Source organism: Tripterygium wilfordii, chromosome 17 (genome assembly GCF_013401445.1).
Source record: "Tripterygium wilfordii isolate XIE 37 chromosome 17, ASM1340144v1, whole genome shotgun sequence".
NCBI lineage: Eukaryota > Viridiplantae > Streptophyta > Magnoliopsida > Celastrales > Celastraceae > Tripterygium > Tripterygium wilfordii.
This window is the reverse complement of record NC_052248.1, coordinates 4391024-4405165: the sequence shown is the minus strand read 5'-3', so window position 1 is coordinate 4405165 and position 14142 is coordinate 4391024. Positions and strand designations below refer to the sequence as shown.

Here is a 14142-nt window from a genome sequence, read left to right as displayed (position 1 = left end):
ACGGGTTTGACCATGTAATATTGGGCAAAAGATGTGGCTTTTATTCGCTAGGCATCCCCTTGCAACTTGGTACATCCTCTAGACATGATTGTCCTGCACCAGCACCAGAACACATCATCTAGCACCTCCACTAACAAATCAACTGGTAAAAGATCCTTAGTTCTCTTTTCCTACTCTCTATAGCCCCCAACTCATTCCTAGAAGCTTTTTCCACTAGTAGGGGCAACTAAATCTAGTGGTATCATCATTTACCGAAAAAGGAGAAAGAAAAGAAACCCAAAAAAAAAAAAAAAAAAAAAAAAAAAACACCTAAACTTGGCTCAAACCAGATGGAATCAAAAGGCAACAAATCCCAAACTTGAAAACGTGCACTGAAGATATAATTCACTCAGAAAATTTCATCTTTATTTGTACAACCAAAAGGTACAAGCATCGTACAAAATTTGAAAATCTAGAGTGCCCTAGAGCAGTTACTGTGCGTATTACGCCGCATCCCAACACCAAAAACTAGAACTTTTAACCTTCATGTACAATACTAAATTTGGGCTTCTGGTTAGGAAAGTAATTAAATTGAGTCCGCTACCGAAAATATTCTGATAACGCAGTTGCTAGCACTCTTTGTTCACTCAATTGAATAATTAAATGTTCATTTACTTGTACTTGATTGGACTCGAATCCGTATCCAGCAAAGGAGATTTTCACCCGATGAAAACTTACTTCGATTGGCACAACCTATTGCAAAACTTGATTCATTTGTTTGACAGCCAAACCTGCCTTCACGTTTCTTCAAAATTTGAGTTGGGTAAAAGTCTCTCTTCCAAGGCTCCAAGCAGATCATGGTACTCAGTGAATTGCGAATGTGACTGAAGCATAAATCCAAGCAGGCAGAATGATATATTCATATGAATACCAAAATGTTGAAAGAACAATCAGCAAAGCTATGAGAGATATACCTGCAAGGTGAGGCTGTAAGCCTCCCATAACCGCATGTCATGGTGGAAAAGATCAAAAAGAACCTGCATTAAAGTTGGTGGAAGATTCAAGAAAAGATGTAAGAATCATATTCTTTTTTCCCACCTTTTTATCAAAAAGTTGATGGCAGCTAATAATCCTCATTCATATCCTTGGGGATTTTGGGGAGACGAAGAAAACAAAATCCAGGGCAATGATTTTCACATTGAAACAAAAACAAGCTACAATCCAAGTAATGCCCTTGTTTTCAAGGGTAATACAGCCTCGAACCCCATGGGTTGGACTGGTCCCAGACCACCATTAATAGTTCAGACTGTCACTTTGCCTGTGTGATTGCTTCTCTTAACAATTTTAAATTTAACTAACATAGCCAATTCACCTCTCATTTTTACAGATTTTTTTTATAAGCATGAGGCCACCCTCCGAATGTAAGGGTACATGCAAAATAAATCAGAGTTTAAAGTTTCAAGAATGTAATTATACCTCAGATCGTCGTAGTAGAGTGGCCAGGACAACTATCCACTCCTTGAACTTGACAGAGCACATATGAGCCAGCAGGAATTCTGCATCCAACCGGCTCTGCAGTGTACCCATTTGAAGCTTGAACATAAAATACAAAGTAACATAAGCGAAGGTATGAGAAATGACAAACGAATAACCATTGAACTTAGTTTCCAAGAAGGGAAGTGTTACTATCGATAATATTTCTTTGAGCTACATCTTAAATGTTTCATCAGTCTCCCTCCATTTCTTACTTTTTTGCTGTAAGGCCCTTCCATTTCTTACTTAATTTCAGCTAAGATGGTTCTGCTTTTCCACCAAGCAATACAGTCGCGATAACACAATTCATGGCGCAAAAGAGACATCTATGAAGAATTCAAAGGCAGCACTGGAGCGCAAGGCAGTCTTATGGTGTCAAGACCCCACTGGTCAAGGTCTGAATGTCATGTTAACCCCCCTTGTCTTAATGAGGTGAGGCACTAAATTAGAACAGCAATATACAAATACATACTCACCCCAAGAAAATCAAGACTAAATCACTCGGGTCATCATCTTATAGGGTCAAAGTTAGTCCAGGGAGAGAATACATATAAACCCTTGAACCACATAATTTGGATATGCTGTTTACATGGTTTAAAAGTAAACAAATCATGGAGAAAGTATGCCAACTCCTTCGCATGTCTTTTAAAATCAATGAAGAACAAATAGTATGAACATTAACAATGTTGAGATGTTTATACCTTTTGAGCTATTAGTTCCAGTCCCGACGCAAAATTCTCCAACCGAGCAGAGCCATATCTTTCTCGATGAAGATAGTCCTGCAATTAGCTTGTAGTAAAAAACTTTGAGCTGCCATAACATATAAATTAGCTTGTCAGAAGGTAAGCTTTTCTCACCACCAAATCAAACTGAGTGCCTTTTACAAATGCAACAAGCTTGGAAAGTTCTTTCCCTGACATCAAATAGCTAGCATGGCTCTCTAAAATATTCTTAACCGAAGCAACATGAGCACTCTGGTCTTTGAATGAGGGACTGCAAAATATCATTTAGAATGTAGTAGTTGCAGAAGTCTAAGAAAAACAAAGCAATTTAACAGAAGTAAAAATTAACCTGTTATCCAAGGATGGCTTCCTGTAACTAGACCGAAAAAGAAAATAACCCAAGAATCTTGGAGATAGCTTGTCTGAATCTGTCGAAGTCTGCTCATAGTCTCTTCCAGATCTCAGTAAGAATCGAACCTAAGAACAAACACATAAAGAAAACATCATTCAATGATAGATACAGGAATTATTTCCCAGATAAAGGCTAAATCATGCCCAAACTTATACCAGCTCTCCAGCAAGTTCATATAAAGACTCATCAAGTGTTGCCTGCATTTGGTTGGAATTCCTTGTAAGATAATTTGTTCTCCAAAGAAAGGAAACAGAAAGGTAAACAGTAGAATGAGTTTACCTGCAATAAACGCAAAGCGCAGTACTGACTGACAGCAGGACCTTCAAGTTTAGCAATAACCTGTGGTATTCACCAAACAAACAGGTACTTTTAAATCATTTTTTAACATCCTGGTAAAACATCTTATGACACGTATGTTGGCTGATATTTCATCTCTTCAAATGTCACAACCAGTTTTGTTATGCATAAGGGAAAAACAATTATTGTTTCTGCCCGTCACAACTAAAGGGTTGAAGCTTTTAAAATTCCCATACATTTTGCATGCAACTTATTTCTCAGTAGGATAATTGATAAGATATACCAGATGTCCACCTAACAACCCTTCTACATACCCAGGTGGGAAGCTAGGAAGCACAGACACTTTTAAAATGGCGATGTGTCCGTGCCGGACACCCACTGGGAAGTAATCTAAATGTCATATCTTGGTCTAGCATGAAATAAGCAGAGTTTCATGTTGACTCAGGATAGATTAGATTAGAGAATACTAATTCAAGCAGCCAGCAGCCTACCCAAATAGAGTGGGGTTACAGCCAGTTGACATGAATTCTAGCTTTTACATTTATTTGACAGAAGTGAAGAGATGAAGTCAAATTTATTTCTTAAGCAAACAAATATGTGAATCCACCGCAGACCACTTTTTTTAAATGCATTATCACAAATCATGTCCAAGTCGATGACAATCTAATCTGGAGAAATGAGGGACTGCATAGTCGATAGTAAAGAGAACTTATTCAAGACAGTATTATTTTAAGTTTGAAGTTAGTTTAAACATCGTGTTCTACTTACTTCAACCAAAAATGAGTAGCAAGAAACTAGGAAGCCAGAATAGTTTAACCAAAGTACATTTTATTTTAATTTTTTTAAAGAAGATTTTTACTCCTACATTCATACAGCAAGCCCGGGAACAATAAGAACAATGAAATTATAAACACAATCTCCATTCACTCAAAAGCAAATAGAGTACTTCTTACAAGTATATAGCAAGCTGCTGTACGATACCACCTTCGTTGAAAGCATTCCTCAAACAACCTAAAATATGGAAACCATTAGTACAAGTTGATTTATTAGAAAAATAAGTATTATGACATCATGTAAAACTGGAAATAAAGTTCATTAAATGACTCAAGTGGTGACACCAAAAAGGATTGTTGACTGCAATAGAAAGGAAAAGTTACCAAACATTTTTCAAAAACACTAAATATACATTGGGGTTTTATGCGATTGAAGAATTCATTAAGGTTGAAGAAAAAATTCTATAGGTCGACCATATGACCCATGATGATGTATGGTCATGAGTGTTGGGCTATTAAGAGACAACATATCCAAAAAAATGCATGTAGCATAAATGCGAATGATTTGTTGTATGTGTGACCACATGAGGGAAGATATGATAAGAAATGAGATTATTATATCTCTAGTAGGAGTAGCACCAATTGAAGATAAATTGCAAGAAAACCATTTAAGATTGTATGGTTATGTATACTGTAGAGATAGAATCGAAAGAATTTGTATAGATGAAAGTAGGAAGCGAAGAGGAAGACCTAAAAAGGCATAGCTTAATGTGGTAAGAAAGGATATGGATTCAATAGGAGTTTATGAAAATATAATCCTAAATAGCAATGAATGGCGGAAACAAATACAAGTAGTGGATTCCCTTTGATTTTCTCAGAGACTCATGACCGAGCCCAAACTTTTGAGATAAATGCTCGGATGATGATGATGACGACGACTAAATATACTTAAAGCTCAAGTGAACTTCTATCTAGTTCACTAACATGGGGGTCAAAATGGAAAAAATTTCGATTTATCTACCATTAGACCATTCATTAGCGTCAGAAGGACTTAGCTCTCCACATTTGTAAACTAAGACCCTGCAGAACTTAATCATCTAACCTCTCTCGATGAGAACGGATAATAGGCTAACCAATAAGCTGCAGTGGGACCAAATACTGTAGACCACACAATCCAAGGAAATTGGTACGAAATGAAGGAAAAATACAGTAAATCACATGGGAGACTTTTCTAGTCTTGATGCCACTGGCCCACTACGTTGACCGAAGGTGAGATTAGAATGTGCAAAGAACTAGCCAGAAGCCATATTTTCCTGCTAGAATCATAGCAACATGTTGCAAGTAACGTTTCACATGGTATCTCACAGAGGAATGCGTTGAAAGGGAGTGCCCCATCTGAACAAATTGGTTAAAGCAACTAAGCGAGGTGGGGGTAGGTTAGCACACAATCCTAGAAAAAAAAACTGAGCACAACTACGGCACCTGCTAGAACAGATTAGTAGCAAGAATAATAAATGAAAGCTGTCATTGGGGCATCAGGTTTGAGGAGTCATTTTCTTCAATTGATGTATTTCTTGAAGACTAAATTATCTGGATCCCTTCTAATAACAACAATTAGGAAATGCCAATTTAAGCAATCAGTTCTTGGCATTGTTCTGTAACTTACAGAAGTGGATGAATTCTTATGAGTTGGCAAAATTAGGCAAACCCAAAAAAGAATGAAAGAAAGAATGTCAAAAGTCAAAACATACTCTGTTGATCTTCCAGCGGCCGAAAACAAATCTGCCCAATGTCGACCATCTGTTTTTCTTGCCACACTCACAACCACGTCAAGATACTCAGCAAAATTTCTGATCAAGTCACAGGTCTTCTCCAAAAGAGAAATGGCTGCATGCTTAGGGACAGATGCTTGGTTCTTGCTTAAATTTTGCCTGCAATAACCATATAGTAGATCAATAAAACTACACATATAAAGTTAAAAAGAAAAATAGAAGTCACATGCACACGCTCCAGCTGTGGAGACAGGACTAGAGAAGGGCAAGATGTCTACAGCCTCACCCCTGAATAGCGGAGGTAGTCAGGAGAAAAGGTCGCCTATACATGATATACCCAGGCACCAATATTTATACAAATACATACATTAACATAAAATTTAAACCATCAGCAAAGCAAATAAAAAAAATAAGAGATGCAGAACAGGTCATCCAATTGTAAGATGCCTAGCCACCAACATGCTCAAAATGAATTACCAACATGACAAAGAATATCGTTACATAAATGTTACACCCCTTACAGAGCAAAACAAATGGTAAAGAGTCAATAAGCAATAGTCAAAAGAGATTCTCAGCCAGGGGAAATTGAATTGAAATAGTCAGTCAGGCAACAAATTATGTAGAAGCTCAAAAAACATATGTTCTAGCATAAGAATAAATGATGCTTAAACTGTGATGCCTGATGTGTTCCAGCATTCTAATAAGTTATACCTGGAAATTTCAGCTTCAAAGACAGTAAAAAGAAGCCACTCCAAACAATGGGAAAAATGAGGCTTTTCTGCTGACATTTGTGCCAAACGTAACGCCTCCTCTTTTTTGTCTCTCTGGCAGAAATATGAATTAAATTTATAGATATATAATCTAGCTTAAAAATCAACAACAAAGTAACCTCGCATTGCAAAACAATCAGGAGGACTAGCATCTAGAGTTGCAGCATTTACACCTACGGAAAAACACGAGAGAGCAAGAGGGGCAAAGCAAATATGCTCTATGCCAGTCATCAGGTTGATGACTATTTTTTTACTAATTCCCCATAGGTTTAGAGCTATTATTCTATTAACCATTCTTTCTTCAAGCAATTTGAAACTTGAATAAATGCCCAAGACTTGCAGTATGAAGTTGTCACTCACGTCAATTAGAAATTCTAGCATTTATGTAACCAATGTCACTAAGGAATTGTAGGACGAAAACAGATTCTTAAAATTCTTACATTTTCTCAGGAAGTCATACCTAGAAGCGCACAATAACTCTTCCAAACTGCCTTCTCCTACCATGTTTTGGGTTGATTTTAAGTACTTAAGGCTAATCTTTTGCTTCAAAACAAGCTCTAGACTTAATTTAGAAATCCAACAACTGAACACATCTTACAAAGTACCAAAACCACTGTAGTACAAAGGATATCAAGTCACTTGGAATTCCATGCATTGCCATGGCGATTATGCAAGACATCTAAGTAGACGTTGACATGGTTTTGTTCTGGTAAGCCATGGTCAAAATCACAGCTGGTTATTGACAGTTGAAAATGTGCAATAGATTTGGTTGGGTTATCTACTGAGGCAGAAAGCAAAGGGTCAATCTTAAAAGCTGAATTATAAAGCCTTCGAAGTGAAGCAATATCTTGAGTTACTTAGAAAGTCCCACCAACAACGATAGAACATTATATGATTCACATGTTCTTATGAATTCATCAAAGCTTTAAATTTGATGGCATCAAGAAGCTGGGGACACCAATTTCCAGAGCATCACGGCAATTATGTATACATCCTAATGAAGGTCCTCAGACTAACCAAAAAAAGGGGGGAACATTAAAAGGGGAGCACCCAGCTTTTGCGTTCACGAGGGAAGAAAATAGAGGGGTGGACGATGATGGATCTCCATTCATTTTATTCTATTTTTTCAAAATGGAAACTACATTTCATAGTGGAGAGGCATCTGGAAAGGGTAGGTATATGCATGCAACCTTGCCTCTGAATGGAGAGCTGGTTTCTGTGGATTATATCTATGACCATCTATGTTGTGGTGAAGCAACTTTACTGCTAGGTCAAACCACCCCCTTATAGATTTCTCCTTTTCAGAAAAGTAGCAGTACCTGAAGAAGGTGCCGGAGTAGGCAATGGAGTATAGTTTGAGCTTGAGGGGATGCCTCAAAACATGGAAACTCTGTACATGCTGAAAAGGACATTCGCTGGGAAACACCAACAACAACACCAGCATTTGGAAGAAGGCCCAGTGGGTACACCTCACGGTCAAATTCCAGCTCTGGGTCCAGCTAAAACAGAACCATTGACTTAGTTAAAATCAAGAAGCTTAAATGAAATAGCATGACCTGAGTCCAACAAATTTTATTTTAGGACATAAACAACTCTGTTATAGCACACCAAGAGCCAAATCAAAAATATGTGGTACCAAAATGATGATAATAATGTCATTTACTACATGTAGTAATATACAACAAAAAACAAGCAAGAGAATAAAAGCGGAATAAAGTTCATTGACCATCTTCTAAGAAATAAAGCCATAACATCTAATATATAAATTGAAGCCAACTATCATTGCTTCATGTTGCTATACCTACAAATTACATCGGCTAGTTTCATCCCCTAATTGATCTTACGATCTCACAAATGAATAAGATAATTAATTTAAACAGTCTGATACAATGCAGAAAAACATATAGCTGAACAAACATGCTAGACCATCTGTAGAGAACCAAGACTCTCAAGTTCTTTAATGGCTGAATGTTGAATGCATAGGTACCTGCAAGAAATCTTCTTGTTTAAATGACTCAACACCCGGAGATGGATACCAGACCTGTAAAATAGAGCTTCCAAGGAGAATCGACATCAGACGAGTAAAAGTGACAAAAGCAGGGGTGAATATCATAAAATCCCACTCACAGCTTGTAGGGGCATCAAGAAACACAAAGTAAAAAATGTGGAATTCAAAGTTGGTTACCTGCATCCCTCTGTGGCCATAATCTAACCATGAAACTTCCTCAATTAGACTTGTCATCTCCTCTGATTGACCGCAAGTAACCCAAAATAATTCCACAGAATCAGTGAGTTCCCTCTCACGTCCATCACCCAGATCCAGAAGTGAAAGATCACCATTCACCCTCAAGATCAAACATCTAGCAAAGAACGGAATATTTTCAGAGACAGCTAATATGCAGAAAATTCAATCAGGCAGTGTATAGAGAAATACCTGGTAGGCTCTCTGAAAGAAAAATCTGAGGAAGAGAAGTTATGATTGATTGAGGCACACTCCCCGCGAATCTGATCAGGGATAAAGCGCATCGCTGAAGGATGGCTCTTCGCAGTCATGATTGAGAGTTCTCGTACTGTAGAAAGCTGTTTGTCATTTTATCACTTAAAAATGTATGAAGAATAAAGCTTCATCAAGAACTCTCAGAATGCATACTAAAAATTTTTGCGGCACATGAAATATCACCGATGATTCAGAAAAAGAAACATTTATATACCTGCAGCTCTGGAGTACTTGAAGGCGTCAGTTCACCAATTATTTTTACAAGGTATATGTGGACATCAAAAGGATGATACGTGACGAGTATGTAATCTTGATAAACATCCATCACCATGGGTTTAGCAAGCAAAGGTTTTCGACAGAGCAAAGAACTCTGATCAAGGTGATATCTTGGATAGAAAAGTAATTCATATCTGCAAGGATCATGTAATTTGACCAATATAAATAAATTTTCAGGAAACCAAATGAATAAAAGCAACAATGAGTCCCAATAATTCAAATCTAATCATAAGACAGAAACCGAACATGAAAACAGATGTAGACAGGAAATAGACCTAATAAATCACTAAGCTCAGTGACAAGATCCATCTAAGCATTCATTACCATACATCCAGAGGAATATAGGAGTACTCATTTTTACAATTCGATAACCTAAACTTCGAAAAATCAACAAAGCAGAAAATTTTTTGGCTGGATAACTCACGTGTTTGAAGAATCAATGTAGTTACAGACGACAATAATCTTCCCCAGCCATAATAAACCTTTGCATTGAATCTTTTGTTCCTGAGTAATATCTCCAAAAACTCTCCATTTTTTCAACCGTATATCATACAAGATCAAACCATGGAGACCGGCAACAGCTAAGTACATTCCATCCTTGCTAGCTGCCACATGCTGAACTGGCCAATTTTGGGATATATATGAAACCTGCAAGAAAACAATACTATATAAGAAAATATTTAATTGAAAACACGATGGTTAGGTAACATCATTTATCAAGTCTAAGTTTAACACATAACTGGAAGGTTTAAATGGAGAATTTTGAGTTCATCAGTATCTTCAGATTGCACAACAAGCAGCCGATCTTCGCCATAAATCACTTGACGGACATAAGTCATGCCGGAAACTCCTCTGTTAAGACAGCATTTCCCGAAGGAAAATGCAATAATTCTCTCTGAAGATCCTTCTTCAATAGTGTAAAGCCTATATCCATACTCGTCCCACTGCATCCGTGAGGTCCCAGTCATCAACGGTTCATATCTACAATCCTGGTTAGGCTTAACCATTGGAGAAGACACAGAACTCAAACCAATTTGACGGATTGTTGACATCAAACGGCAACCAGAGACAGACCATACTGTAAGTCCTCTCAATTTCCACCCAACAGCAAAAGCAGAGTTATCAGGCGTCCATGCAATACAACTGACAGGACCAGTATCATCCATTGAATATCTGCACAAAAAAAAAAAAAAAGAGGTATAAAAGCAATTAACCATGAGGCACTGAAATTTTCGTATAGTCCAAGATAAAGGGGAGATGAAGAACACATGATAATGAAAGCCATTTAAAAGAGGGGGAAGTAATTGGAAGAAAATTTAATCAGAGGAGGAAAAGAATATCTTTTTTGAAGCTTCAGATTTCCTAAGGTCAGATTAATGTTTCTAAGAGAGGACTTGGGCATTATTCCAGAAACTAGCATTACGAACTAAAAACCATGTAGCTATGCCACCAGTTTCTTTGCTCTACTGATAGGATGTAAAACATACCCCCAGTCATACAAAGACACAGAACGAATAAGTGATGCAGATTCCGCCAGGTCATACAACTCAACAATTCCTCTTATGGTACCAACAGCAAGGATCTGTTGCTCTGATGCTACTGAGGCACATACAGCATCACCACAACCCAACTTCTTTTCAGCTTTAATTGATTCAGCTTGCTTCAAGCCCTTCTTGCTTACAGAGCATGACACAAGTTTCCCGTCAGAATATAACACAAACAGCAACCTTAGTGGGAAGCAAAGTTCCAGGTGTGAGATAGCCGACTTCCAAGAAATATTATTTTCAGCTAAGAAATCTACAGGAGCCCCAATGGAAGCAATGCCATTACCAAAAGAATTTGGTAATGCAGCAAATGGATAAGGATCAAGTTCAAAAGCCCCATAGAACTACATGAGCAATCATAATAAGATGTTAGACATAAAATTACTTAGAATTCAGATGAAAAAAAAAAAAAAAAATCTATGCATTACAAAGATCAATACAATTATGAACTCTTCATGCCTATTAGGTTCAAATTTACCTCCCCTTTCCAGGAGATGCTATATAAAGATCCATTGGAAAGTCCAAGAAGCATGTATTTGTTGTCACTCACAATATTGCTCCTGCCAACAGAGATATTACAGGAAAACCATCAAGGACAATCACTTAGAACGTCAAAGCCGTAATTTGAAAGTACAAACATGCAGCAGATTAATTCATAGTGTCCAATATACCAAAATCATATGCAACGACAGATAAGGGGTACAAAGTAGGATCAGTCAGAATTAATGAACTCAGTTGTCTATGGTTCTCGACAGGAGTTCGATGTCCATATTCTTATCCAAGTTGCAACCTGAAATACTCCAGAGTACCAATTGTGTTAACACGCTGGCTAATGAAATATAACCTTTTGATTTCTCACTAACACTGCTATTTTAGTCTTTTTAAGGAGAATTCTCTTCAGCGCCAAGGAGCAGAATGGTTAAAGCTGAAGATGCAGTCAAGATATTCAAGAGCTTCATGTGTCCCTCATTATTTACTCTAGAGTTTCTTTACAACATTCTGTCATTATGAGCAAAAGTGCTGTAAAAGGCATTTTCTTTGACTTAATCACAGCTCGCCTCACATAGATCCTCAAAATTCTAGTTAGTATTGAGTCAGTCATCCTCAGACAGATTAAACATGGGTAAAAGCAAGTAATGGAACTCACACTTTCAAGTCCTTTTCCGCAAATGGCACCTGCTCATTAAGAAGAAGCGATATAGTAGCAAGATACAAAGCAGATGGCTGCTTCCCTCCAATTTGTATTCTTTTTTCGGTGAACTGGACCTTCAATATGTGAAGATAGAAAGACGAAGTCTGCAACAATGAAAATGAGGGGGGAAACATGTCAGAAATAAGGTGATGCATCCAGACATTAGTTTAGAGTACTTGCAGAACTAAAGTAATTTATACATTCATAAAGCATATCTGGGTCGAATGTAATATTTAATCTCCTGAAACTTACACAACGTTCAGTAGAGTGGAAAGTGGGAGCATGAAAATGATGAGAAGCGCAGTTTTCCTAGTTTAGTATGACAAAAAATTGAACAAAGGTAAAATGATGACAGAAATGTATTTTACCCATTTTACTCAATTATTGCAAAACAAGAGAAAAGTTGGGATCCAGGAGGTCACCAATCCTACTACTACTTTTTCCCAACAAAGTTTACCCATTCTATTCTAAATTGGACCAAACAAAAAATAGTATAAGGTAGGTGAACCATGAAAGGTGTTGCAAGTTTACCCTATTAATCGCTCGGTCACGATTAGATTTTTTTTCACCCATTTTACTTCGAATTGGATTAAAAAAGGTAGAAGGGAGGAGAAAGATAGAAGGTATTGCAAGTTTACCCAATTTGCTCATCTATTCCATCCCTTGTGAAGGTCGTAAACTTATAAAATTTCTCTACCCTCAGTTTTGATTCCAACTAAAGTATGGTATTCCTATATTTCTCATCCGCTTCTCCATCTCTCCACTAAACGCATGGATCAAAGATTTTTCATCTTTATTCCATCATTCTGTTTCACTGTCCATCTTTGTTTGCAAGACATCAATGTATGTCATGTATCAATTACGAAGAAAGAGTCGAAGAAAATAACAGTTGAAATAACACAGCCAATATCACAAATGCCAGTTCTAGGAAAAAAACTACAAATAACAACTAACTAGCCAACTAAATAGTGTAATTCAAGGTAATTTGTCAGTTAAGTTATACTTGTTGGATTTCATATAATGTTTGAGCAGGAATATGACCATGTATTTGCCACCACAGTCCCTAAGGTCTCCAACACACAAAAGGCTTATAGTGTGTGTTATTTTGTGGCACCTTTCACAAGATTCTAACAACAACCAGAACATATATAGTCGTGTTGTCCAAGAAATCACAAACACATGATAGAGCACAATGCACAGCCACAAGAACCACGTTAACCATGAAACTAAGTTCAAGCATTCAATAAATGAAAACATAAAGAAGAAGAAAAAACAACTTACAAGAACTGCAATCAACTTGCCATCGGGGCTCCACACAGCCTGTATATTCTCACCCTCCTTCTCCACAGAAGCCACATCCCTCTTGTACTTCCCCAACCTCACTTTATGCTGCAAATTGTCCCAAAAAGCGTGGAAAGACAATATTAAAGAATCACAAATTAAAAACGTCAGCAGGAAAACCTAACCTCTTAGTACAAGTACAAATGCGTAGATATAGATTCATAATTACAAAAGCTCGGAGTGAGAGGAAGAGAAAACCTGGTGAGAGCTCCAAAGCTCGAGGTGAGAGGGGGAGACGACGAGCAATAGACGATTGAGAACTTTTAGGTATATTATCTGCTGCGTCGAGGGGAAAAGCCCAATCTCCAGCGGGATCACCTGCGGCCATCCATATGCCGTATACATCTCAATTCGCTTCGATGAGTCTGTTCGGTTCAAGATCTATAGAGAAAGCGAGAAACAGAGGAGTAAGGAAGAGAGATCTGATGCATTCCTGGAATTGATGCTCCACAGTCGATCACTACAGAGAGTTAGATCCATTAAAGACTCTCCTTCATTTTAACTCCTCTTTTCTTCTTGTTGACATGTATCTCTCACCGGACCTGACATTTTTTTTAAAAAAATTTATTTTTTCTGCGGTATATTCTCAGGGGTGGCAGGGGTCTGCTGTAGTAAAAACTACAGCAGATCCCGCTGTAGGTAATTTGGGTTCCAAAAACTTTTTATTTTATTTTGAAAAAATTATAAATGTGTAGTTTACGATCTAATGAATCCAACGATATATTTTTTGTTCGAAACAAAAATTACATTCATCTTGATCCAGACACCGAATGTTTTGATTTTATATCCGACGGTCTAAAATTGTTAAGCATTTTTCATATAGCATATGATTTTTGTTTTATATAAAAAATATATCGTTGGATTCGTTAGATCATAAACTACACATCTATAATTTTTCAAAATAAAATAAAAAAATTTTTCGTCTCAAATTATTATTACAGCGGGGTCTGCTGTAATTTTTTTACAGCAGAGCCCCGGCACCCATATTCTCAGACGATGTTCATTGTTCCACATTAGTAATTTTTAATGGATTC

The 14142-nt window shown here is 37.3% G+C and overlaps 1 protein-coding gene across 2 annotated transcripts; it reads right to left on the bottom strand.

The window, feature by feature from the left end:
• Positions 1–355: 355 nt before the first annotated feature.
• On the bottom strand, positions 356–13655 carry LOC119982433 (guanine nucleotide exchange factor subunit RIC1-like). Of its 2 annotated transcripts, none has more exons than XM_038825806.1 (23): positions 13307–13655; positions 13049–13156; positions 11723–11871; positions 11054–11135; positions 10519–10919; positions 9772–10204; positions 9456–9679; positions 8970–9165; positions 8693–8838; positions 8444–8618; positions 8246–8299; positions 7578–7757; positions 6200–6312; positions 5468–5647; positions 3897–3954; positions 2926–2985; positions 2802–2843; positions 2584–2711; positions 2370–2508; positions 2214–2291; positions 1456–1572; positions 954–1016; positions 356–863 (listed from the first exon to the last, which is right to left on the bottom strand). In XM_038825806.1, the coding sequence occupies exons 1-23, from the start codon at positions 13451–13453 to the stop codon at positions 777–779; spliced, it is 3360 nt and encodes a 1119-aa protein (XP_038681734.1). In that variant the 5' UTR covers positions 13454–13655; the 3' UTR covers positions 356–776. The 2 variants fall into 2 exon arrangements, with proteins under 2 accessions (XP_038681734.1, XP_038681735.1); XM_038825807.1 differs by having other exon boundaries at positions 2370–2505; positions 13307–13453.
• Between the last annotated feature and the right edge of the window lie 487 nt (positions 13656–14142).